The sequence below is a fragment of the Fundulus heteroclitus genome, unplaced genomic scaffold, assembly GCF_011125445.2.
Source record: "Fundulus heteroclitus isolate FHET01 unplaced genomic scaffold, MU-UCD_Fhet_4.1 scaffold_37, whole genome shotgun sequence".
NCBI lineage: Eukaryota > Metazoa > Chordata > Actinopteri > Cyprinodontiformes > Fundulidae > Fundulus > Fundulus heteroclitus.
In genome coordinates this window covers 267,883-294,076 of record NW_023396781.1, presented here as the reverse complement: position 1 = coordinate 294,076, position 26,194 = coordinate 267,883, and the positions used below count along the sequence as shown (strand labels likewise).

General features: G+C 41.7%; 1 protein-coding gene across 1 annotated transcript in view; it reads left to right on the top strand.

The window, feature by feature from the left end:
• The window catches only part of eno4 (enolase 4), a 185,458-nt gene that overhangs the window by 64,852 nt on the left and 94,412 nt on the right, over positions 1-26,194 (top strand). The window contains exons 3-4 of the mRNA XM_036130670.1: positions 12,936-13,117; positions 14,004-14,137. Of these exons, the coding sequence (XP_035986563.1) occupies positions 12,936-13,117; positions 14,004-14,137 (316 nt within the window). The remainder of the gene's footprint in view (positions 1-12,935; positions 13,118-14,003; positions 14,138-26,194) is intronic.

Sequence of the window (26,194 nt, the reverse complement as noted above, 5' to 3'; positions counted from 1 at the left end):
GGCGCTCACAAAAACTCGCGCTGCGGAAGAAGAACAAGCCAGTTCGCAACAGCAAGCCTAGGAGAAGGAAGTCTGCTGCGAGCAGGGATATATTTCATTCATTAAAAATCAATCATGGCTCTTTTACATCAGAAATCATCAGAATGTACCCTGGCCGAACTCGATCTGTTCACCGTCCCCATGACTCAACTATCTGTCGAAGATAAGATTTACACCGAAATACTACCTGTGTCAGCGATTACAGACACGGGGCCTATTGAGTTCTTTATCCCCGGAGATGGAGAAAAATACCTGGATTTGAACGACACCTTGCTGCATGTCCGTCTAAAAATTACCAACGCAGATGGGAGCAATCTGGCTAATGACGCTCTCTCTTCGTCAGAGTGAGTGCAAGGACCCGACTGGTAGTTCATCTCGGCGCAAGTCCAGCACAGTGTGAACACCAGTGTACCGGTGGACGTCCTGTACGGCAAAAGGGGAAAAAACAGACCACGAGGTGGGTACACGGTCGCCCTGATAAGCCCAAAGTAGCTACGGGGATAGTTAAAATATTTGTAAATGATTTTGGGATGGCCTAGTGGATAGCTACAGTTTGCATTCACAAACGGATACAAAGATGTGAAATCTACATAATGAACAGACTCATTCTCTCCTGCTGTGTACCCGAGCCTAAGAGCACAAGTGCGGCCCCCAAACAAACCATCCCGCGGGCAAAGAGGCGACGGTGCTCTGAAACAGTCCAGAAACCTTTTGAGACCCGAGTGTGATGCCTTCATCAAACTCCAAGTATGTTCCCACATCATCTCCACATGTACCCCATAAACCGATTCCAATACCCTGGCTCTCTCTCTGGTAGCAGAGTAGATTTTTTCAAAGCAGACTCCTCTGAGCGGGCACGTCTGGTCAGCTGGAAAGCAGGCGGGACAGCCGTGGTAAAAGCAACCATTGAACTCAAACACAGTTTTCACTCCTCGAATCTCTGCATATCCATCCACATAATAAGGCCCCACTTTCATTTCACCTCGATTAAGAGAATGTTGAATGAAAATGCCCCGTTCAGCAGCTTCCCACTCCAACCGTTGAATGGAAGCGTCTGAAAAAGTCTTGCACTGACGCCGATATTCCACCGGGAAGGTATGGCTAGTGTGTTAGGAGGGAGGAAATTCGATGTGAAAACATTCATACAAGCTGCGGCTATTGTTATGGACTTTAATGGATCCACATTTGTCTCTTTAAAGAACTCTTCTCTGAATTTCACACAAGCCTTGAAAAGAATCTCAACGTCATTTTTGCAATAATAAAGAGCCTCTTTCTGAAAGTCAAAGGGGTGCTTACACGCCTCGTTGTACCAGCTGGAAAAACTTTCCTGCTCGGCGGGGTTCATGTGCTGCACAGCGTAGAAGCTGGGTGGAGGAAGCGGACCTACGTAGTTTAATGTCTTCTCAGAGGAGAATAAGTGAGGGAAAAAAACTTTAGAGTGATCAGTGAAGCCTAACGCTTTTGGCATTTGACTGAGTTTCATGGTAAGGAACGAAAGACTGTCAATGAATTTTAGGCCGTAATCAGGTTCGGTAAAACAGAGGATTTTACTTCCCTGTGTGATCAGACGAGGTTTAATGCCGAGCTGAACCATTTCACTCAGAATCAAGTATGAGTCAAACCCACGACTGCTGTGGGCTAGAAAAGAATGACCTCTGAAACGAGGTTTTCTAAAATAGAGCAGAAAATCCCTGACGCAGTTCAAACCATAAGAATACCAAACATCCCCAGCAAAAGTTTTTGAGCATACAAGATACGGGATGTGTTTTCCAGTTTGATCTGTAAAAGTTTCAAAATCATAAAAAAACAGCTTATCGCGGAGTTGCGCATCAGTCAGGGTCAGTTGAATATAGCAAAGATGGTCGTTTAATGTTACATCAGCACAGTGAGGCACTTTCTGACGACAGACCGTGCATTTAGTTGAACAATCGTGGGGCTTGCCCTTTCCACCTGCGGCTACGTAATATAGCTTTTTACACTCGAGGCAAAACTTTGTTGTGTCGCAGTTACTTACGAGCTTCCGAGTTTAGGTCTCAATGTGGGGTCTCTGTGTTTAGCAAAGCAGAAGGAATTACGACAGATTCGTTTACAATCTGTGCACTGTACAAGGCTGTATTGTTGGAGAGTACAATTTGAGTCGAGGCATACGGAACAGTGACCCTTACAATTATGCGTGCCAATGGTATCGTAACCGTTAAAGCAGTAGCCACAAATGTGCCTCGAGCCTGTGAAACCTGTGAGACTCTTTATTCCATAATAGTGGCTTTTGAACAGAAACAGGAACAACGGATTTGAACGATCTGAAAAGCCGGTTTGGAATTTACGAAGCATCGCCTCCTTGTCGTCTTTAAAGAAAACAACAATCTATCTCTTCAAATTTATGCACATCGCTGAAAGTCACAGGAGTTTGCTCAGTGAGGCCGGCTGTCCGTTGCCACAGTGAGGCTTGATGCATGGCTTGGGCGTCTGTAAAAGCAGGGTTACAAAGATGTGCTAGACTGGCTGCAAAGCAAAGCTGATTAGAAGCATTTTCAACAATATAGAGATGACGTCGTTTTTTATGAATCAGCTCACAGTCCAACGTTTTTGTCGCCTTGCGTTTTGCACCGCCGTGAGGGTTTCGTACAATCTGAAGTACTATTTCCAAGTTTTAAGGTCCTGGCAATTCTTCATTAGACTGTGTTAACTCGTCTAAAAATTCCAGAAATGCAGGCAGAACTGAATCACCGTCATCATTTGCCTGAATGACAGCATGAAAATCCTTCCCCTCTTAATTCGAGCTGTATGATATCATTGCGTGACGCCGAATGTGTAACAGAGTCCGGCAGCTCGGTGAGAAGATGATAAACCTGTGTGTAAAATTCGGCGGGGTTAGGATTTTCACCGGGTCGTGAAGCTGTCACGCTGAAAGGACGTCTTATTTCTACAGCATTAAAGCGCTAGCGTTCAATGCAAGGGTTAGCAGCCGGCTGAGACTGACTCGTGCAGGGCTGATCCTGCGGGTTGGGCGCAGGAACGACAGGTACGGTCAAGCGGGGCTGTTGAGGCGATCTGAATGAGGGATTCTGCATAACAGTATGTGAAGAACCAGACCGATCATGTTCACCGCTTTCGACAACACTTTGATTTAAATGACCCCCTTGCTGCTGCTGCGGTAACTGATCGCTTGTAGGATTAGAGGTAAATGTTTGAGAGACAGAAACGTTTAATTGATGGACAGCTTGTTCTAGTGATAATAAACGTTCATAATTCGAACCTGAGTGCGTATGACCCTGCTGCCTATCCGGTGAATTACCTGGATTTAGATCCGCAAACCCCACCCCATGCTGAACAGGTATATTTTGAAGGTCGTTAACCATTTGCGTGATTTCATTTAAAACATTTGTAACTTGTTGTTGAAACTGTAGCGAGTCGTTTAAAGATGAGATTGATAAAGAGAAAGAATCATTTAGCTCGCCAATGGCTTGTTCTAACCATAGAAAACGCTCAAAATCCCAGTCCGGATCGCTCTGCCCCTGAAGTCTGACAGGAGATCCTGGGGTAAGATTTACAGATTCGGTTGCATGCTGAACAGGGAGATTCCGGAGTTCATTTACAGACTCGACAATTCCATCCAGAGCATCTCTGATTTGTTGACTATCCATTTTTTACAGAGGTCACAACTTAGCTGTTTAACGCTACTGGCATCGACGGGTCAATCAGCTCAATCATCAGAGTCTCGCAGATATTCAGAAGCGATTCAGCTTTCCGGCGGTAGAGGGTAGCTTGACGTCCCATAGAAACTGGCATATGTTTTACTGTCCATGCAGCGGCTGTATAAAAGAAAGAAAAAATATATAATTAGATTTATCGTACATAATGAGAATTGAATAAAAAAGTATTTATTATATTACAAACAAATTCTTTGAACAATGAAAGCATTGAAATACCTTCAATAAATGGACCAGCCGCACGCGCTTTGGTGATTAACCGGTTGAAGTCTTGCTGAACTCTCAGGACTGACGAACACAGGCTTCTGAGACTGCGCCTCTTCTTGTGTTTTCCTGTGTCACGGTGGATGACTGATGCTACTACAAATTAAAATAAGCAGATGGTGACAGAGTTTTAAAACGGGGTAATACACGAAAAGAAAAAGATGACAGAAAAGAATAAATAAAAATAGGCTATGGGCTACACCGGGGGTTAGAACTGCAACCCTAACATTTCACTGCCAATGTGTTACCAACAGCACTACAAACTCATTGTCAACTCACCAGGGTGCTGAGCAGATGAGCCAGGACAAGACAGATCATGTGCTGCTGCTGGCTCGGTGTCAATATTCTCGTGTACAGACTGAATTGTTACTGTAGAAATAGTAAGCAGGGAGAGACAGCCTTTTTAAACAAGGTAATACACGAAGAGGAAGAAGAAATTATAAATAAATAATAATAACATATAGCATAGAACACTTGCTGGCTTACCGTCCGTCTGGCCCAATGTATCGGGATGAGGCAGTATTCCTCCCGTAAAGACTGCTTGAGCAAGAATGTCACGGTGGGTTGTTACTGTGGGTAAATGAACAAATACACTAAATGAGCCGGACTAATTCAGAAAATGTACCATCAGAGTTAGTTTGAGACTTATAATAGTTAACTTACGTGCTGCGGGAAGCGTTGTCCCTTGATTTCGACATTTCGAGGGAGGCCGTGTGACGTGGTGAGCCGGGGAGCTTCCTCGGGGAAGCGAACGTGTTGCTCTGGTGTCTCTGGAGAATTTATTACAACAACTGGCCTGTTATGTTCTTCAGTCCTCTGCCGCTTCGGTGTTGATGTGTTCTGAGCAGCTATTTCTGCTGGGAGCCTCCTTTTAGTTAAACTCAATCTTCCAATACGGGGCGTATGTGGTCTGGTCGGTCCAGGCTGTATCACCGTTAGCTCTTTGTGGAAAAGACTTGGATTGAGTGGCTCCAGACACAATCTTGCTTCACTGGGCGTTTGCGTTCTGGTCGGTCCAGGCTGTATCACCGCTAGCTCTCTGTGGAACACACTTGGGTTGAATGGCTTTGGACACAATCTTTCAGCGCGGGACGTTTGCGTTCTGGTCGGTCCAGGCTGTATCACCGTTAGCTCTTTGCGGAAGTCATTCTGATTTGGCGGGTTCGGACAACCGTAATGCTCGTCAATTAACCCTTTCTCTGTAAGATCTGGAATACAGAAAAATAACTATGGTTGAAACATAGTATTAGTATTTTAAAGACTGTGATTTTAATAAAAATATACTTTAATACAAGGCTGAATCATATCTTACCAATATCCGATAATGTAAAATTTAGGCCTTCTAGTTCAGCCGACGTTGGCGCTGAAACAAATAATTAAAATATATTGTAATAACAGCAACGGAAGATATATACTTCTGGAAGCAGGCCACAATGACTGAAACTGCTATTGAAAGCCTTACCTCAGAATTCAGACTAAAACACTTAAAAACAGCAGAGGCCTGCAGATGCCAGCACCAAACACAGTAATAAAAACAGTCTGCAACTTGGATTTAGGTCCACAAAGTGACTTAAACAGACAACCATAGCCCCTACAGCAGAAATAAAACAGTTAAAATACCTTATAAGGCGACTACAGCTGACAGATATGTGTAAATCATGTGCTGCATGCTGGCTACATTTAGCTTCACCACCAGATTTATGCTAAAACACTTAAAAAAACTTCACAAGGTAACTTGAACAGACAACCATAGCCCCCATCCAGCTGAAATAAAACACCGTTAAAAATAACTTATAAAGCAGCTAAAGATAAAATTAAAGTTAAACCCCTTAAAACAGCAGAGGCCTGCAGATGCCAGCACCAAACACACAAAGCCCAGCTAGCAAACAAAGAAACACATAAATGTTAAAATACATTACAAGCAGGTAACTTGAACAATGAAAGTGCTAGCCCTTGTGCTAAACACAGCTTTTATCCCTGAATTCATGCTAACCCCCTTGAAACACGTGAGAGACACATAGTAATAAAACAGTCCACAAGCAGGTAACTTATACAATAAAAGTGCTAGCCCTTGTGCTAAACACAGCTTTTACCCCTGAATTCACGCTAAATCAAACACGTGAGAGACACACAGTAATACAACAGTCCACAACTTAGATTTAGGTTCACAAAGTGACTTAAACAGACAGCCATAGCCCCATCCATCAGAAATTAAACACCATTGAGAATATCTTAAAAAGCGGCTAAAGATAAAATTAAAGCAGTAACTTACCAGCGAAAATCTTGTTGAACTCCTGGGTCAGGACCTGGGCTGCTGCAACAGATGAAGAACGACCTCCGGACATGATGCACGTTTAAGCCGCCTGTGTCTCTGAAAGGGGTGTTCACTGGACGCCTTATAGCAAAGGTTTGAATTGAGGGCGGGATTCACGCAGGTACCCCCAGGTAGCCGAAACAATAGCCACATCGTCTGATCGTTAAACCCCGCCAGCGACATGTTTACTAGGCCTGGATGTCGCGACAGCTGTACACTAGCATAATCGACGACCATCTCCTCAGCATTGTTTACAGATTGTTTCGTCACGACCCCGCCTAGTCTCACCGTCCGTATAGGTGTTTGAAATAGCACCTTGCACGGCGCAGGGCTGAAAAACATCCTTTGAATTCTACAGACGGCAGGATGTGTCCCGCTGGGTTTAAAAATTGTCTGAATAAGGCGCTTCCTGGGCAATATTGATTGGAAAAAGGCACAATCCTTTCACGTCACGGTCCCTGCCCGTCTCGCCGCCCGAAACAGTGTTTTTACGACACTTGCTCTGTGTGGGGCGGAAAACCATTCTTTGAATTCTACAGACAGGAAGGATCATGCTGGGTTTAAACTGACCATGCCGTCTCGAAAGTCTGATCGAATAAACTTTGTTCTGATGTGGCTTGCAAAAGACGCGGCGGTGTCTGGAACTAGCGGTGCGGGCTAGTGGAGCAAAACTCCTCCCCTAACAGACCAGCTGAACTGATCATTCAATTCAGTGTCCTGAGGAGGGCTGTCTGGGATTTCTCTGCTTTTTAGCTGTGCCGCATAGAAGCTGGTCCACTCTGTAAAATGCTTTTAAGTTAAGAGCTTACCGACTGCTTAGAGGAGGAAAGTGAAGAGAGAACCTATCTTGCAGAAGTTATTAGCTGAGCTTGGTTGTTGTCAAACCCAAATTCCATCATAACGTTTGGTTATAAGAAAACCCCAGAAAAATCACATATCCTGACCATGGAGATATTGCATAAAAGAATTACATAATTAAAATGATTAAAAACAATAATCAATATATATCTATAATTGATATAATAATTAAAAATAATAATAATTTAAGCGCGTCGAAGGGAGGGGGTTTCCGAGGGCCGGGACAGCACCCCCTGGAGGTAGAAAGCGGAACATACGGTTACAGTAGAAGGTGGGACTTCCGGTTAAGGAAGGCGGGACTTCCGCCGGAAGTTGAAGGCGGGACTTTCGGCTGTCACTTTTTGAAAGGTGTGAAATGTGGGCGTGGTTTGAGTTTGATGGAAGGGTACTTTATATTTTTTTGTTGATGTAGGCCGGTAGCTGTAATCTGTAGGGTTGCTCTAAATTGAGTTTCGTTCCTGTGACTCCGGAACTAAACAATTTGTGCACTTTTTCAATCATTAGTAGGGACTAAACTCATAATTAAAAGTTCTACACGTGAAACCTGCACATTCATAAGTTACAAGGTGTTGAAAGAGCCAACTTTTAGAAAAACGTGAAAAATCCAGATTTTCCCTTCATTTTAAGTGCTTCCCATCATTTTCAGAAGAGAAGAATGAAAACCAAGTTTCTTTTATCTGGTGTATCTACATACTTTCTGCAAATATTACAGGCTTTGAATAGCTCACTCAAATGAGTTATGAGTTAAAGTGATATAAAAACTGCATGTTTTCAAGAAATTAAGGCCTTAGGCTGAGCTGCACCCATGGCTTTTCATTTTACATTTAAAAGTAGGCCTACTGACATTTTACATCGAATCCAGTATTAAAATTGTTTAATAGGCACTTCTTTACCATTCCAGCAATTATTCACTAAAAGAGAAGATTAAATATGAGCCCAAATAACAATGACAGACACTTAGATGTACATATTTATCATTAGATTTTAGTCATCACATTTTAATTTCAGAGCACAGGTAACCAATTTATATTATGAAAAAGACAATATGGCAATATTGATGAAACTGATGGGTATCAAATTGAGTCTACTCTATTTCTGAGTCATCGTCAGAGGCATCATTGTCAACTCCAACTTCTTTATTATTGTCACAATCAGTACATTTGCACAAGTCAGTGCATGCCAGATTAACTTTTAGACAGGAGCATCTCCCAGCCTGACATTTGTTAGTCTTACAAGCACAATGCACAAATTCAAGAACGGAATCTGGTGCTGCCTGTTTAGTCATCCATATTTATACAGAGTTCTGCATTTATCATCTCCCAGCCATGATCGGTTGGTGATGGGGCTCCAATTGTAGCAGACAACGAAAGTCTGTGTATAGCCGCTTGGTAATTGGCACATCTGAAGTGTAACTTCAATGCACTGGTTGGTGGCATACTTGTTTCGCTTGGGTTATTGCAGAAAAACCTGTACCTTGCTTCATCCACTCCTCTACTCATTTACTGTCCATACATGGAACACACAAACACTTCAAAATATTTGAAAGTGTCAACATTTGGGTCAAAGTTCTCACCAAGCTTTGCAAATGCTGTGAGGAATGTTTCACTTTCCACAGCAGTCTTGAATGTTTTTGTTTTGCCTTTTCCATGAAAAGAGTTTGTGGAGTCACATCCAGTGAAATCATGGAAGCCAATGAGTGCATCACAAACAGCAGGTCCAAGAGATGATGCTATCTTCAGATCCGAGTCCTGTTCTTAACACCAGTGGCAAAGTACAAGTGTCCACCAATCTGAGACTGTAAGCCTACTGACATAACAGCTACATCAGTATCAGGACTTTTATTCACTATAGTCTCATACAGCTGATCTGATGCATGTCGAGCATGAAGCAAGAGCAGAGTGTCTGCCTCCTCGTGCTCACAACAGAGCTCATCACTTATGGAGCGATATTTGTGCCTTCTGATTCAGCACGCAGGAACCAATCCGAGTGCGCAGTGAGACAACAGGCGCACGCTCAAAACCGGTCTGGTGCATGCTCAACTCTGAAAAACTCTTCTCAATCCACCGTCCTCGCGCTCAGTTCCATCTCTCCTCGCGCGCTCGACCTGCGCATTCCACGCTCAACACCAGCTGTGCGCTCGCTCGCCTGTTTCTCCGCTCGCGACTTTAAAAGCTGTCCACCTCACCAGCCAATCACAGACAGGTTTCTTTCCATCCAATCAGAATATGGCTTGCAAACACTGCATTCAGATGGATTAAATCAAAATGCTGCAGCTTTTGGCAGAAATTACTAAACATAACGGCGGGATTGAAGGAAAAAAAGAAAAATAAATAAACAGTTTAATATTTTTGCCTAAAATATTTAGTCTAAAATATTTCCTTAAGCTACTAAGTGAGGTGTGAAAATACTGTTGTCTCTTTTTTAAATACTTTTTTCCAGCTTCTGGGAGGTAATGTTAAATTTTCTTTTGGTTTATGTTAAGGAAATTCCTAAACTACACCCAGAATAAACATTTCATTACTCTACTGTAGGATTTTAATATAGACCCATGGAAAGTCCAGAACTGAATGAGAAAGAGATCTATAGAAAGAGATAAAGGTGAAGACGAGGAAACCATCAAAACTCAAATCAATTTGTCTTTGCAAATCATGAATTGTTAAATATTTTTTTTGGTACTCGTATTTCTGCTGTGCCGGCTGGTTATATTGTGTTTTATAGTTATTATTATTATTATTAATTATTATTATTTTATTTTTTATCTTAATTTTTTTAAATCGTTGAGTTTTTAGCCAAGTCATTTTATTAGATGTTATCTTTTATCTGATGTATTTCTGATGTTTGGCACTTTTTTACCTCCTGTTAAAGTGCTCTTTAAATATTGATGACAATGATGATGATTATGATCAGAAGAAATTTTTGCATCTCCTCCCAGAAGCTGGAAAGAAAAGAGACAAAAACTTTTTTCACACCTCACTTAGTAATTCTTAGTAACTCAAATATTTTAGTCTAAATATTTTAGGTAAAAATATTAAACTGTTTATTTATTTTTCTTTTTTCCTTCAATCCCACCGTTATGTTTAGTAATTTCTGCCAAAAGCTGCAGCATTTTGATTTAATCCATCTGAATGCAGTGTTTGCAAGCCATACTCTAATTGGATGGAAAGAAACCTGTCTGTGATTGGCTGGTGAGGTGGACAGTTTTTGAAGTCGCGAGCGCAGAAACAGAGTCGAGCGAGCGGAGAAACAGTCGAGCGAGCGCACAGCTGGTGTTGAGTGTGGAATGAGCAGGTCAAGCGCGCAAGGAGAGATGGAACTGAGCACGAGGACGGTGGATTGAGAAGAGTTTTTCAGAGTTGAACGCGCGCCAGACCAGTTTTGAGCGTGCGAGTGTTGTCTCACTGCGCGCTCGGATTGGTTCGAATCAGAAGGCACAGATATCGCTACATAATCACTGACACTGATATGTGAAGAACCTGCTGTTACTCTTATGAGGTGACACGTTGATCCATGTGTCACATAGACATCTATTGGTTTTCTCACACTTCTGAAGTCTCCCTCTGCCCAAGCTGAGTACAGAAATTCTGCCAGTGCCTCCTTGTTGTCCCCAATAGACAGAAACTTTTTCCATTGTTTTGGAGTCCTTTGCTGCTTACTATGGATCTGAATCTTTTGAGAACCATCAGATGCTCTTCTCATTCTCTCAGTGTTTTTATACTGATGGCCGGATAACGGTCTGTAACATAATCCACTCTGCTGCAGCCCGACTTCTGTGCTTGTTGGATGACCCGGGTTAGTATCAGATCACCAAGCTCCCCAAAGGTTGCTGGGATATTTTGCAAACTCTGGATGAGTGCCATCCCATCGATTATGAGATGTTTGCCAATGTTGACATTCATAGAACTTCCTGGTTACTTATCAGTCTCTGTTGAACAACGGTTCTGCAAAACTCTTTGTAACCTGCAGACAATCTGTGATAGGAGAATAAAATGTTGCACAATACAACATTTTATGTATAAGAATAGCTACCCCATTGCGTTTACTAGAAAAAGAACTTTGAAAACCCTTTCCCACTGACCCAAACTGTAGCTTCATAGCCTCCTCTGCCTGAAAATGTGATTCCTGTATAACATCCACTTTTTTCCCCCTTTTGAGCGTATTACTACAACCCTTTATATTCCAACTTATACATTTAACATAGTTCCTAGCCATTCAAGACATAAATAATATAACAGCCCCAGTTCCAATAGAATTCTTCCAAAGTAGCTTTCTTTGTCAGTACCAGCCGTTTTAGGTGAGAAAACCAGAAAATATAATATAATATAAACTTAGAATGCAAGGAAGTCTTGCCAGACCCTGGCTTGCAAAACGAACATAAAAAGACAAATAATCTAAACTTAACTAGTTAAGGTCCGTAGGGTTCACCCCCTCCCAACCTGAGGAGTGTCCTCACGGCTGCCGGTTGCTAGGTGACAGCCTATGGCAGCTCGACACTCACCCGTAAAGTTTCTCCCATTGTCCGCCGTCCGTAACACACATTATCCCGTACCTTTTTCACTTGTTTTTGCAGTATTGTTTTATGACGTTTTTCGCCTCTTCTGCCTCTGTGAAATCTTGGTTCTTGCCCATCCACGTGACTCTCAAAGTGGCCGGAAAGGCCAGTGTGTACCTCACCTTGCAGTGCAGCAGTGACCTCTTCGCTGACAGAAAAATCTTTCTCTTCTCTGCCAACTCTTTGATCAAGTTGGGGAATACAGAGATCTTGCGACCCTCCCATGTGATCCCTTGCTTCACCACTACAGCTCTCAACACTTTCTCATGAGCAGACTGCCTCAAAAAGCGGATCACCATGGGTCGTGGGAGATTGATCTTCATTGGGCATCCGTGTCCCCACTTGTTGAAGACGCTCAATTTCAAACACCTCCTCGGTGTCAATGCCGTCCTTCTCTCAGTAGCTTTTTTACGCACGCTTCAAGTGAGCCATCAGTCCCGTAGGTTTCTTTCAGGCCAACCAATCTGACGTTGTTTCGTTTGCCGTAATTTTCGAGTTTGTACACGGTCCTACGGGGCAGATTTCTTTTAAGATATCATTTAAAAATCACGGCGGGTGGAGAGAGCCTTTCGAGAGAGCTACCATCTTGCTTGGCGTACCCATGTGACTCCAGAAGGGTCCTTCTTGAATAGTAAAGGTTAACTGCATAATTTATATCTGAAAATTAGTCAAATAGGTGAGCATTTTAAACCTCTACACATCTGTTTAACCTGTTATTTTAGCCCAAAACTATGTCTTTTCATTGTTAGATGAAGTGTTATTAGCTTCAGTGTTTACCTTTAGCTATAACACCCTATGAGGGACCAGATGAAAGTTAGCACAATTATTTGGTCTATCCATCTTCCTTTATGTGGACTTTTTAAATTAAAGCTCAAACAATTATGTGGATAGAGGTAACTAAAGATGTAGAAAATAATAATATCTTAGTTGTTAAAACCATGTTGCATACTGCAGGGCAAGATGCATTGATTGTATCTGGGAACAGCTTAACCATATTCAGGTTGAACCTTGTTTGAGTCCAATATCTTTTGACACAAAACCTTTTTTTAGTCAATTTTCTTTAGTTATGTATGAGTAGATGTTAAGGATGGATAGTGTGACTATTTCAGAACAGGTTTAATTCAAAAGAAAAATAACCATCAACCAAAACACTTACTATTCATTTATTGAAGTTGTTTCTTTTTTTTTTTTACTTGTTAAGAGCATATCTTCAGCTGCTGTCATCACCTGTGCACCTATGGTAACTTTGCTGGAGAAGAATGATGAGAGTCAGCGGGGTCCTGATCATGTGAAGACTGCTATTCAATGGATAAGTGGACCATTGAGTAGAATGCTAGTAAACCAGAACCCATGCGATCAATATGGAGTTGACAGAATACTGAGGTAAAGACTGGACTTTAAGTTAACAATGAGAGCTAAGGTGAAATATTTTTGAAGCATATTGTAGTGTACACCAGTTGTTTAATGACAATCAATTAAACTTTTTTTGTATTTGTTTTTTGTTTTCTGATAATAAAAAATAATAATCTCTCTATGTCTTTTTTCTGTTCATTGCAGGTACAACTGGTCTGGCGTTCTGTTAGCTGTATCTAGGGGCAGTTCATCTGCCATTCCCTTTCTAACAGAGAAGATTCCTGGATCAATGTGTGCTTCTGTAATTATTTGTGTCTCTGATCTGTCTTTTCAAAGCCCCAGTTGGTTGTGGCAAATCGCCGTTCACACTGAGCTTGGTTTTGCTGGAGTTTTTTTCTTCCTGTTAAGACAGATTTTTTCTCTCCATTGTTGCTTCATGCATGCTCAGTATGATGGATTGCTGCAAAGCCATCAGCAATGCAGACGACTGGCCTCTACGCTTTTTCAGGAGAAGTGAATGCTGCTTGACAAGAGTGGATGCAATCTGCTGGGTTTCCTTAGATAGGAAACCTTTTGACCAATCTGTCTGTATGATTTGATTGAATTTGATTTTGTAAAGTGCCTTGAGTTGACACGTGTGGTGAATTGGCACTATGTAAATAAAATTTAATTGCTAATGATAATAATAATAATAATAATAATAATAATAATAATAATAATAATAATAATAATAATAAAACTAACAAATATTTAAGGTTAGAGCCCTGGATGTCAAAAGTATAAGGGTCATATCCAGTTTATTGTAATCCACACCTCTCCTGATTGTGGCTAAATGCCACACACTATTTCTGAGATGGCTTCAAAGTTTTTCTGTTTGCTTGATAACATTTTCATTATGTGTATCATTGTCTGTCAGCAATTTCTTCAGGTCCTGTGTTATGGGGGAAAAATACATGCATAACAAACTCGAGAGTCTTTTGCCCAGGAAGGAAACAGTGCCTACTTCTCCACCACTAATACCAGCAAAAGGCAAGAAGAGTGCTGATAAAGGTAAAGAGTAGTCAAATATGCAGTCCTATTGCCAACTGTTTTGCATCACATGCAACTTGTCAATAGTAATTTGTAAAATAAAAATGTAGCCAATTCTGAAATGTGACCCTGAATGGGCTGTGGAGAATATGTTCTATCAGGATTAATGCCTCATGTAATGTCAGATTTTCATCTGTATTTATAACTTCTGTTGTATGACTAGGGTAATGTTTCTGAGAGTAAAACTTCTCATAGATGAAACATTTCTCCATGGAGATTTCTTCTTCCTAGAGACAACTTTCACTTTAATTTAAGCAATAGAATAAATTATGTCTGCTACTTTAGCATTGGAGTTATCAACCAGCTCATCTAGTGAGTCACAGGGCAAGGTGGAAGTGGAAGGGTAAACTTGGTTAAAGGTTTCAGTCGCAGTGTCCATGAAAACATGTTTTCTCATTACATATATTTTGCTAATTAAGTTAGGGGGAAAGATGCTTTCAAAGATAACAGAAAAGTGATCAGAGAAAAGGCAATATCAGTTACAGAGACCTTGGAAATATTTAAATCCTTACTGATGGCCTGGGCTATATGCAGTCCAAAATATGTCCCCATTTGGTTGTTGGCTGTTTAACATGTTGAATCAAGCCAAAGTTTTTAAGTATTTCACACAGTTCTTTTGCACCTCTGTCTTCATGGTTGTCAACGTGCATATCAAAGTCCCCCACAAGAATTAAACAATAATGATCAACACATCACAGATAAAAGTTAATTAAATTTATGGGGGGGATTGTGTTTTGGACTGTAAAAATTAAGAAACGTGGCTCGCTCGAGTAGGGCCCTTTACTTGGACAGCTGAATATTCAAAAGAGTCAAATTTACCTAGGAGTACTTGTTCAAAATTCTGTGAATTATTAAACAGGTTATCAGCTCCTCTTCATCTCTCATGCTCTATATTCTGACAGAGAAAATTGTAGTTTGGAGGTGTTGACTCCATTAGTATAGGTATCTCAACTCAACTCAAATTTTATTTATAAAGCACATTTAAAACAACCGGGGTTGACCAAAGTGCTGTACAGAAATCACAGTTGCAGAGTATAAGATAAAAACTGATTGCTAAAATACATAAACACAATGCAAAAAGAAAAATTGAATGCAGATAAAATATAATAGGATAAATGTTTAATTTAAATAAAATAAATGTTAAAATAAAATATAATTTTGCCAAATGTCCACTTAGACTTGATTAAAGGGAGGAGAAATGAGGGAGAAGAAATGTGTTTTTAGAGAAGATTTAAAAACCTCCAAGGAGCCTGCCGATCGAATATGCCAAGGCAAGTTATTCCAGAGTCTCGGTGCCGCTGCCATAAAGGCACGGCCACCTTTGGTTTTAAGTCTGGTTTTAGGCATGGCCAGTAGCAACTGATTAGAGGATCTCAGTGTTCTGGCTGGGACATGGATTTTTAGAAGCTCAGTCAAATACTGGGGGGGCTAGACCATTAAGAGCTTTAAAAACAAACAATCAATTTTTTTAAAATTTATTCTAAAAACAACCGGAAGCCAATGCAGCGAGGCTAGAACGGGTGATATGTGGTCACGTTTACGTGTGCCAGTGAGGAGACAGGCAACTGCATTTTGTACCAACTGAAGACAGTGTAAAAGTGAGTGGTCCAAGCCAGCATATAATGAATTACAGTAATCCAATCTTGTATTAATAAAAGCATGGATTACAGTCTCCAGATCTCTGCATGGCAGATACCCTTTCACTTTTGATAAAATCCTTAACTGGTAAAAACTGTTTTTTTACGACCGAACTAACCTGGCGATCGAATTTCAACCTGTCATCAAATATTACACCAAGATTTTTTACTGATGATCGAATGTTAGGTGTAAGAGGGCCCAAGGAGCCAGGAGGAAAAACTGCTGGACTACAACTATACATAATAATTTCGGTCTTATTTTCATTCAGATTCAGAAAGTTTGAGGTCATCCAAGATTTTACATTGTTTAAGCAGTCAGAAAATGACTGTACAGGGCTGTTGGATTTTGATGCTAAAGGAAAGTAGATCTGGACATCATCAGCATAACAATGAAAAGAAAGATTATGGTTCCTGAAAATTGATCCTAATGGTAACATATATAGAAGAAAAAGAATAGGTCCAAGAATGGAACCTTGGGGAACCCCAGAACTCAAAGGAGCTGAAGATGAGGTGAATTCACCTAGCTGCACTGAAAAGCTCCGATCAGTCAAATAAGACTGGAACCATGAGAGAGAAAATCCTGTAATGCCCACCCACTGCTCAAGTCGCGTTAAGAGGATCCCATGGTCCACAGTGTCAAAGGCAGCTGTTCAGTGGTGTCAAAAGTACACACATTTGTTACTTAAGTAGAAGTATAGATACTGCAGTTTAAAAACACCCTGGAAACTTCAGCAGAACCGGGCACAGTTTAGCCAACGTCGAACAGCCGGCGATCTGAGTAGTCAGTAGCTCAGGGAGGACAGGACGAATCCAACGGCCCCTCATATGCAGTACACGCTGCACCGCGGGGAAGTAGCGTCCATCATGGATTAGACAAGCATCAGATCCTCCGACAAAAGTCGCCAGGTAAGCCTTGAATTTCACAATCACGCCAGCTCGTTTTCCGCGTCTTCTAGAGCGCTTTTTCCGAGGAAGAGCACAGGGGAAACGCAGAAGGTGTACAGGTACTCCAGCAAACACGGGTGGGAGGCTATCTTGGTTTCCCAGTCTGGGCTTTAACAATAGCGACTCACTGAGAGCCTTAATGCTAAAAAGAGTCTGGTGATTATAAACAATCAAAGTGGAAACATCTTGGCAAAATACACATAGCAATAGGGTAACTGCAAATAATACGCTGAGCAAACGAAGGAGATGAGGCTGACAGCTTGCCACCACAGGCGCCATCACCACTATTCTCACTATTCTCCTCCAACAATGTCTGTGTTAGAAATATAAAATCAAAATTATGCTGAAAGATGAAGTTATTGATTAAAAATTATTTTCATAACAAATATTTTATGTTTAGAGAAGCAAGTTTAAATAATTTTGTGGCTGATATCCTTATAGCTGGTGGAGATTGACATATTGCTTTTAAGTTGGATTGTTTTCTTAGATTGGTTATCTTTTAAGCTCTGTTCTATCTGCCAAGTAATAGCACAGGAAGTTTACAAGTATCTCCCTCAGAGGGCCCAAGCTTTTCCTTGAAATGAACACTCTTGATAAAGTTACCACTCAGGCCCTGTTATGATTCTGGCCTGTCTGCCTGCTCTGCCTGTGAGCAATCAAGTCCAGCCGCTGCAGTGCAATCAGCAGCATGCATCTCAGCTGCTTGCAAGCAGTTTTAAGTCAGCCTGTGGCAGGCAGACAGGGCCAGATAATTGCAAGCCGACAAGCCAGCAGTATCCAGCACTTCATGTACCTGACCAAGTTTTTGACCACGCCATCGCCTCACGGATTTTCCCTTTTTGCCCAGCCCTCGTCGGAATTCTCTGCCTTTTGGACAACGACCCTGTTTCTGCCCCTTGACTTCTGCCTCTTGCCAAGCCCCCTGATAATTAAGCCTGAGTTTGGCTTCCAGGACCTCAAGCCTGCTTCTGTGCTCCATTTCTGTGCTCAGAAATTACATATGTGATTTAAACCAAGTACAGCTCCAAGGTTATAGATTGCAAATCTAAATGTTAGTTTCTGTATGACAAAAAGGCATTAAAACATTTTTTTTCAAGTGGAACCACTATTGCAAACATCACTATGTCTGATTTATAGGTGATTAAACAAAGAAAATATCAAACATTTTGAGCCTTGCCTACATTCCCCCCCCCCCCCCAAAAAAAAATAAACACTGCAATAAAACCCTTTAAAATATATGAGAAGCCTCTGGCTTTATACACATCTTGACTATACCTGCAACAAAGAGTATTTGTTCCACAAAGGTTTGAGTGGGCAGTGTGCCAGGCAGAATTCCACATCAACAACTGTTCTTCAGGAAATGATGTTCATTTGATTCAGCTGGGTTAGATATAAAGAGATGCACTTACAATTTAACTGCAGAATGCTTGGTATTCAGGTCTGCAGAGGCCTGCTAATGGGCCATCCATTTTGTCATACAGAAACTACTTAATTATTTCCATTCATTATAAAAATAAACAAAGTAAATCCTTTGGGATTTCTGATCTAAAGTACTTTGGAACTATAACTAAAAGCAGGCTTAATTGTATCTATTTTTCTTTTGTTTCATTGTAATAAAAATTAATCATGTTCTGATCACACAGCATCTGATTCTGAGAGTTGATTGCATGACAAAATCCCTTCACATAGTTCAAGCAGCTTCATCATGGCCAGGACAGCTGCTGAAATTTTCCGAATTTGTCGATACACCAGGTAACCGGCAACTCCAAAAGCAGAAATCCTGTCATCCTAACTCCTATTGTGTACCATTCTTCAACATTCTTGACCAACAAAATAGACAGATACATGATTCTCCAGGGGTCTAACATGTATCCAGATGCAAATATCCCATCCAGGCACGAGGGCTCTCCTTTGCCCAGTGTTCTGGTTGAGAAAATTTGATCAATTGCTGTTAAGGCTGTCGCTGGTGAACCTGATATTCAGACCGAGGAACCACCAGAACAGGCAGATCAAGTTGCTGGGACTCACTGGGAAACAGGCAGAACTGCAGCGAGCAGACCCAGGCAACTTTAACTGAAGTATCCAGCTGGCTGAGCACACAGGATCTGGTAGAGACATGGTACATCACACTGGAACATAAGCAGCAATGAAGAGAGAAGAGAGACGTTCTGGCAGGGATGAGTTGCTGAGGCAGGTATATGTAAGCAGGTGAACAGGTGACCAGAGTTGAATGTAATTACTGGCAGCAGGTGCATCAGATTAACAGCAAGGCAATGGCACGAAGGAGACTGAGCTCATTGGACAGTGGCAGAAAGGTGAAGCCTGATTAGAAAAGTCCAGTCCAATTGCGTTGAGAAAACAGATCCATAATTTTCAATTCAGAAGATATGCAAAGAGCGATTCCCGCAAATTTCCAAAGACAGAGAGACAAAGCAGGGCAGATAGGGTAGGGAAGAGGAGATGAAAAGTGTCTGCATCACTGAGAGCAGCAAGTAAAGTCACAACAGAGGAGCTTTACTTCAATTCAATTTCAATTCAATTTTATTTATATAGCGCCAAATCATGAAACATGTCATCTCAAGGCACTTTACAAAATAAAGTTCAGTCATATTATACAGATTGGGTCAGATTATACAGATTGGTCAAAAATGTCCTATATAAGGAAACCAGTTGATTGCATCAAAGTCCCGACAAGCAGCATTCACTCCTGGGGAAGCGTAGAGCCACAGGGAGAGTCGTCTGCATTGTACATGGCTTTGCTGCAATCCCTCATACTGAGCAAGCATGGAGCGACAGTGGGAAGAAAAACTCCCCATTAATGGGAAGGAAAACCTCCGGCAGAACCGGGCTCAGTATGAACAGTCATCTGCCTCGACTGACTGGGGTTACAGAAGACAGAGCAGAGACACAACAAGAGAGACAAAAAAGCACAGAAGCACACATTGATCCAGTAATCTGTTCTACATTAGATGGTAGTAGAGGGTGAGCCGTCTTCTCTGGATGATGTCACAGTTAACAGAACGCCAGACCAGGTGTACCTACTATGAAGATAAAAGAGAGAGAACAGAAAGTTAAAGCAGAAATGAAAACACATAATGCATGATTGAAGAACAGTAGAACTCAATAGAGTGAGAAAATTAGATCCTGATATACTCCAGTAGCCTAAGCCTATAGCAGTAAAACTATAAAGGTAGCTCAGAGTAACATGAGCCACTCTAGTTATAAGCTTTGTCAAAAAGGAAAGTTTTAAGATTAGTCTTAAAAGTAGACAGGGTGTCTGCCTCACGGACCAAAACTGGGAGTTGGTTCCACAGGAGAGGAGCCTGATAGCTAAAGGATCTGCCTCCCATTCTACTTTTAGAGACTCTAGGAACCACCAGCAGACCTGCAGTCTGAGAGCGAAGTGCTCTGTTAGGGACATACAGGGTAATCAGAGCTCTGATATATGATGGAGCTTGATTATTATTACTTCTCTGAATGTGCAATGAGCTCCACTGGCTGGAGCTCACAGCTCCTCCACAGATCCACTTCCCTGGCAACACAGAAGTGAAAACAATAACTACAATGCCCATACCACATATATCTGAAAAATACAGAAACGTTCATGATCACATAGGATGAAATCAGGTTTGCTCTTAAGAGGTTTGTGGGTGTTTTTAAAAAAAATCCATTATAATTTTATCCTGAAAAGGACTGTTCAATCTTGCTGTTGGCTGCCGTGGGACTGCTCTCTTAGCTATGAAGAATCCTTTGAGGGCATCCCTTACATGCTTTGCCTCTGCTGATGAGTTATTGGTAGCTATCCGACCCAAACCTTGCAGTGGCACTTCTGCAGCTGCTGGACCCCTCACAGCATTTGGATCACTCACTGGAGCACACATAGAGTTGTGAAGCACACATTTGGCCTTTACACACAGCTCCACAAATTCAGTGTGTACTTCAACAATACTATGATACCACTGCCACTGTGAGGTCAGGATATCAAAGGACTCCACCACGAGGTAGGTCCAGGAGACACGGTAATTAAAGACCCGCTCCTCGATGGACAGATTGCTGCGTCCAGGGAAGAGTCACATTATGTTCCTCCTCGGCACAAATGCCTCATTGGCCACATAGAGGTGAGGCTGGGGACCTCTGTGCTCAGCTCCAGGCAGGTGCTAACCAGAGGGGCAGTAGGAGTGTGCCCGCCTGCAGGGCCTAACCAAAGGCAGAGTTGGCCAGAATGCTCCCATCACTGGTCCAACCATACCCTCCAACATTGATCACATGGAACTGGTACCTCGTGTCCACAACTGATGGAGAAATCACCCTGGTAGTTGTAGAAATGAGAGCCAGAGTTGGGGGGGGGGGGGGGTGCAGTCATTTGCACGTGCAGTTCAACTGGTGCAAGAACTCCTTTGCGATGGACCTCCAGTCTTCGGTGGAGGGCACCATCATGAACCCCTCCATGAGGCAGTCCCATATGGCAGCCACCACCTGACTGATAATCCAGTAGAGTAGAGCCTCCCACCTGGAAACGGTTTCCTATTGTCCTGAAGGAGTTTGCTGTGGAAAAAATACCTAACAGGAACCAAGGAAATATACAAGTTTTACAAGATGACATCTGAATTGCAATTTATAAACCATAGATGGAATAACAGACCAAAACAAAAAACAAGCACCTAGTTGGTGAAGTTTCTTCAATTCAATTCAATTCAATTTTATTTATATAGCGCCAAATCATGAAACATGTCATCTCAAGGCACTTTACAAAATCAAGTTCAATCATATTATACAGATTGGGTCAGATTATACAGATTGGTCAAAAATGTCCTTTATAAGGAAACCAGTTGATTGCATCAAAGTCCCGACAAGCAGCATTCACTCCTGGGGAAGCGTAGAGCCACAGGGAGAGTCGTCTGCATTGTACATGGCTTTGCTGCAATCCCTCATACTGAGCAAGCATGAAGCGACAGTGGGAAGAAAAACTCCCCATTAACGGGAAGGAAAACCTCCGGCAGAACCGGGCTTAGTATAAACGGTCATCTGCCTTGACCGACTGGGGTTAGAGAAGACAGAGCAGAGACACAACAAGAGAGACAAAAAAGCACAGAAGCACACATTGATCTAGTAATCTGTTCTACATTAAATGGTAGTAGCGGGTGAGCCGTCTTCTCTGGATGATGTCACAGTTAACAGAATGCCAGACCAGGTGTACCTACTATGAAGAAAAAGAGAGAGAGCAAAAAGTTAAAAGCTGAAATGACGACAGTTATTTCAATGTAATACAATGCAAAACTGGAGAACAGTAGACTGAAGAACAGTAGAAATCAGTAGAGTGAGAAAATTAGACCCTGATGACCTCCAGCAGCCTGGCTTATCACAGCACAACTAAGATAGCTCAGGGTAACATGAGCCACTCTAACTATAAGCTTTGTCAAAAAGGAAAGTTTTAAGATTAGTCTTAAAAATAGATAGGGTGTCTGCCTCACGGACCAAAATTGGTTTTACCGTAGGAAGGCCATCCTGGTTCTCCAGCTGACAGCCGGCCGCCTGCTCTTATCTGCCACGACGATCGGGTCCCACTCACCCTCCATCAACCTACCTGCCTGCCTGCCTCACGGCCACCATCTCCACCGAAATCCTGACGCTCCACTACTGGGAGCTGTTCACTGAGTCCACTCCAACACCCTCACTCAGGGAGATCCTAGACGCTGTTGCGGCTGAGTTCACTACCACGCCTCCCGCAGCCCTCTGCGTACACCTGCGCTGTAGATCCAGCCGTCACCTCCACTGTAGTGCTTGATCTCCTGAGTGTGTCCTGTATGTGGGCCAAACAACTTAAAACCATGACAGAAGAACACTTTGGCCAAACTTTCCCAGCAGACACACTCAGGTGGACTCTTTCCGCCGTGGAGCAAATTCATGCTCGGGGGCTGGCTGTGAGGGCACTACAAGATCAGCTACAGGGGGTAACACCCAATTAAGCCAGCTGGCTAAACACTCCAAACCGCCCTTCAAGGTTCTCCTCCAGCGCCTCCCAACAACACCTCCGGTCCAGCGATCCCCCTGCCTAGTCCCCACGCCTGCAAAGCTGCTCCTCCCAGTCCAGAGAAGTTTTCCAGGAACATTGAGGTCTGCGGCGGATTTCTTTTTCGGTGCTCTGTCACTGTTCTCCCCGCACATATTCGCTCGACAATGCTAAAATCTCTTTTGTTCTGGGTCTGTTAATGGGAAGAGCCTTAAGATGGCCCAAGGTCCGCTTTCCCAACTGCCAGGCGTTCGTCTCTGGACAAGCTAGTGAACCCAGGAACCTGAACGGCAGCGACTTTGTTCGGTTTTCCAATTTCATTAAAATGTATAAATTCTATGTTGAAATTTTTCCCTTCAAATATGGGGCATGAACACAGACTAAAAGGAACGCAGTCCTGCTTTGGCTTCTGCCTACACACGGTCAAACATGACACTGAAATTTTCAGTTAAAACAATGAGTTAAAGATTGTCTACTGTTGAAATTAATATGGGCCTGCTCCTGCTTATTTCTGAAGGCCCATCTTACCGGGGTTTAACATTTGATAGTAAAGGAGAAACAATTTATCAGAGGCAAACATTTAAAATATGCATATTTATTTCATTTGGAATTCCAAAGAGACAAAGATAATTTACAAGCTTAGTTTCAGTATATAACCCACGTCCTTCTCTCCAGGCATTGCAGCTTCTTTGTCTACTGTCTTCTGCGCAAACCCATCTTTTATCAGAATGCCTAGCCCCATCACGATTAGTTTGGGAGTTTTGGGCCCAGACACTGTGGCTCCAGATTCTATCTGCTCTCAAAACAAGATAGATTCTCTCAAGGTTTTCATGCAGTATGGCTGATTTAGTATCCAAATAGTCCTATCAGGGGTCAAGCCAAATGACCTCAAGAACCATAAACTAGCTTTCAGACCTGAAAGCAAACATCCTCTGAGCTGTGTGCCTCAGAGGGGAGACACAGTTTAGAGGCCAGAAGTACCTCATTATTCTCCATAAAAATGCCTGAATAATATAACAACTAATGATATTTTCCACAACACTACCTACCCTGAATGAAGATTTTGAACACATTATGCATACTTTTTGTAAAAAAAATGTCATCAAAATGCATAGAACTGCAGATGTTTGCTTTAAATGTTTTTGATGTACTGAGCATGTCGTCACTTGTCAGTGATGTAGAACTCTGTGTCAATAGCATACAACACCAGCAATGGTAGAAAACGTAACCGTCTCACGTCTTTTTCACATCATATTTATCCATAAATCCTGATGAATCCAATCAATTACTTCAACTACAGGCATGTCTTAATGACATTAAATTTCCTGCTTTTAAATTCTGACAAGACAGAAGTAGTAATCTTTGGACCAGAGTCCTCAAAAAATGTTGGTGTTATTTTTGACCAAGATATGTCATTTAAATCCCATATTAAACAGGTTTCCAGGATTTCCTTTTTTCACCTGTGGAATATTGCCAAAATTAGAAATATTCTGTCTAGGGATGATGTTGAAAAACTAGTCCATGCATTTGTTACTTCAAGGCTGGGACATTTGTAATTCTTTACTATCAGGAAGTCCACAAAATGCAGTTTGAAGCCTTCAGCTGATCCAAAATGCTGCTGCAAGAGTTCTGATAAAAATCAACAGGAGGAATAGTATTTCTCCAATTTTAGCTTCCCTTCACTGGCTTCCTGTTAAATCAACAATGGAATTTAAAATTCTCCTTCTCACGTATAAAGCCCTTAATAATCAAGCTCCATCATATATCAGAGCTGATTACCCAGTATGTTCCTAACAGAGCACTTCACTCTCAGACTGCAGGTCTACTGGTGGTTCCTAGAGTCTCTATAAATAGAATGGGAAGCAGATCATCTAGTTACCAGGCTCCTCTCCTGTGGAACCAACTCCCAGTTTTGGTCCGTGAGGAAGACACCCTGTCTACTTTTAAGACTAAGCTTAAAACTTTCCGTATTGACAAAGCTTATAATTAGAGTGGCTTGGGTTACCCTGAGCTATCTTTGTAGTTATGCTGCTATAGGCTTAGGTTGCTGGAGGACATCAGGGTCTATTTTTTTCACTCTGCTCCTACTGTTCACCAATTTACATTGTTTGTTGTTTTTCACTTCTGTGTTGCTGCAAAGTCATGGACAATGCATACGACGGTTCCTGTGGCTCTACGCTCTTTTAGGAGGTGTGAATGCTGCTTGTCAAGACTTCATGCAATCTACTGGGTTTCCTTAGATAGGAAACTTTCTGACCAATCTGTATAATCTGATCCAATCTATATACTCTGATCCAATCTGAATAGTGTAATTGAATTTGACTTTGGAAAGTGCCTTGAGATGGCATGTATCATGAATAGGCGCTATATAAATAAAACTGAATTGAATAGAATTCTAAGAACACAATGAATTCTTTGGCGAGACTAACAAATGAAAGATTTACTACCTTCTCTGAATGTCATCGTTTAGTTTTTTTGTGTTTATTTTTGTATTATTCAGGGGTCCGTTCTTCGTACGTCGCTAACTCAGTTAGCAGGATTTCATTTTTGACGATTTGGCATGATCTTGGATCGTTTGGTTCTTCGAAAGACATCCTGCACTTGTTGTCAAAGCAACATGTGCGCCAGCTTAAGCCTGCTCCAGAGCAGGCTTATTTCATGTAAACAAGATTAGATCACAGCTGTATAAGCGGAGGAGATGGGGAAGTCTGCCGTAGCCATGTCCATTTTTACGACTGCAACCTGTTGCGGAAGGTGCAAGAATAATTTGCAGAGTTTTTTGAATTAATCACGTATTGCGCAATAGACAGGATCCTTTAGCGCAGCGTGACAGTGTAATTGTAGAGAGATTTTCTTGGTGGCTGTTATAAACAGACACACACATCATTTAACAGTGGCTTTTAAAGAGGAAAAAGTGGTGTTGGAGCCATAAATATAAAATATTTAAGTGATTTGTATGATAGTTTACTTTTTATTTTTATCATATTCAGTAAGAAGAGTTGTTCGGCCCATTTTATTGTGAAGTTTAGTTTTACTTTGAAAGGCTTGCTTCCTGTCGAGCCGTATATTGTATTAGAAAAAACTATGGACGGATTATCTAGACACGGAGCAATACAGTTTTACCGTGTAAACTGTGGATGACTTGGAAAAGGAAGATTTTCATTTTTTATGGATAAAGATTTTTTTTATTAAAATTCCCAGTTTGCACATGTCCTTTACGTCCCGTCTCTAAGGAATGACACTGAAATTTTGATCTCTTGACAAGTTCCTTTTTAAAATAAAGTGTAATAATTAAAGGCTACCATTTTGTAGAATATTCTTGTATGTCACTTTTACTTGTCCCCATGTTCTAGTGGGTCCCGTGGAGGCTCTGATATAAAAGAACAAATAATATCAAATTATTAAAATGCAAAACTTCATGCTGTA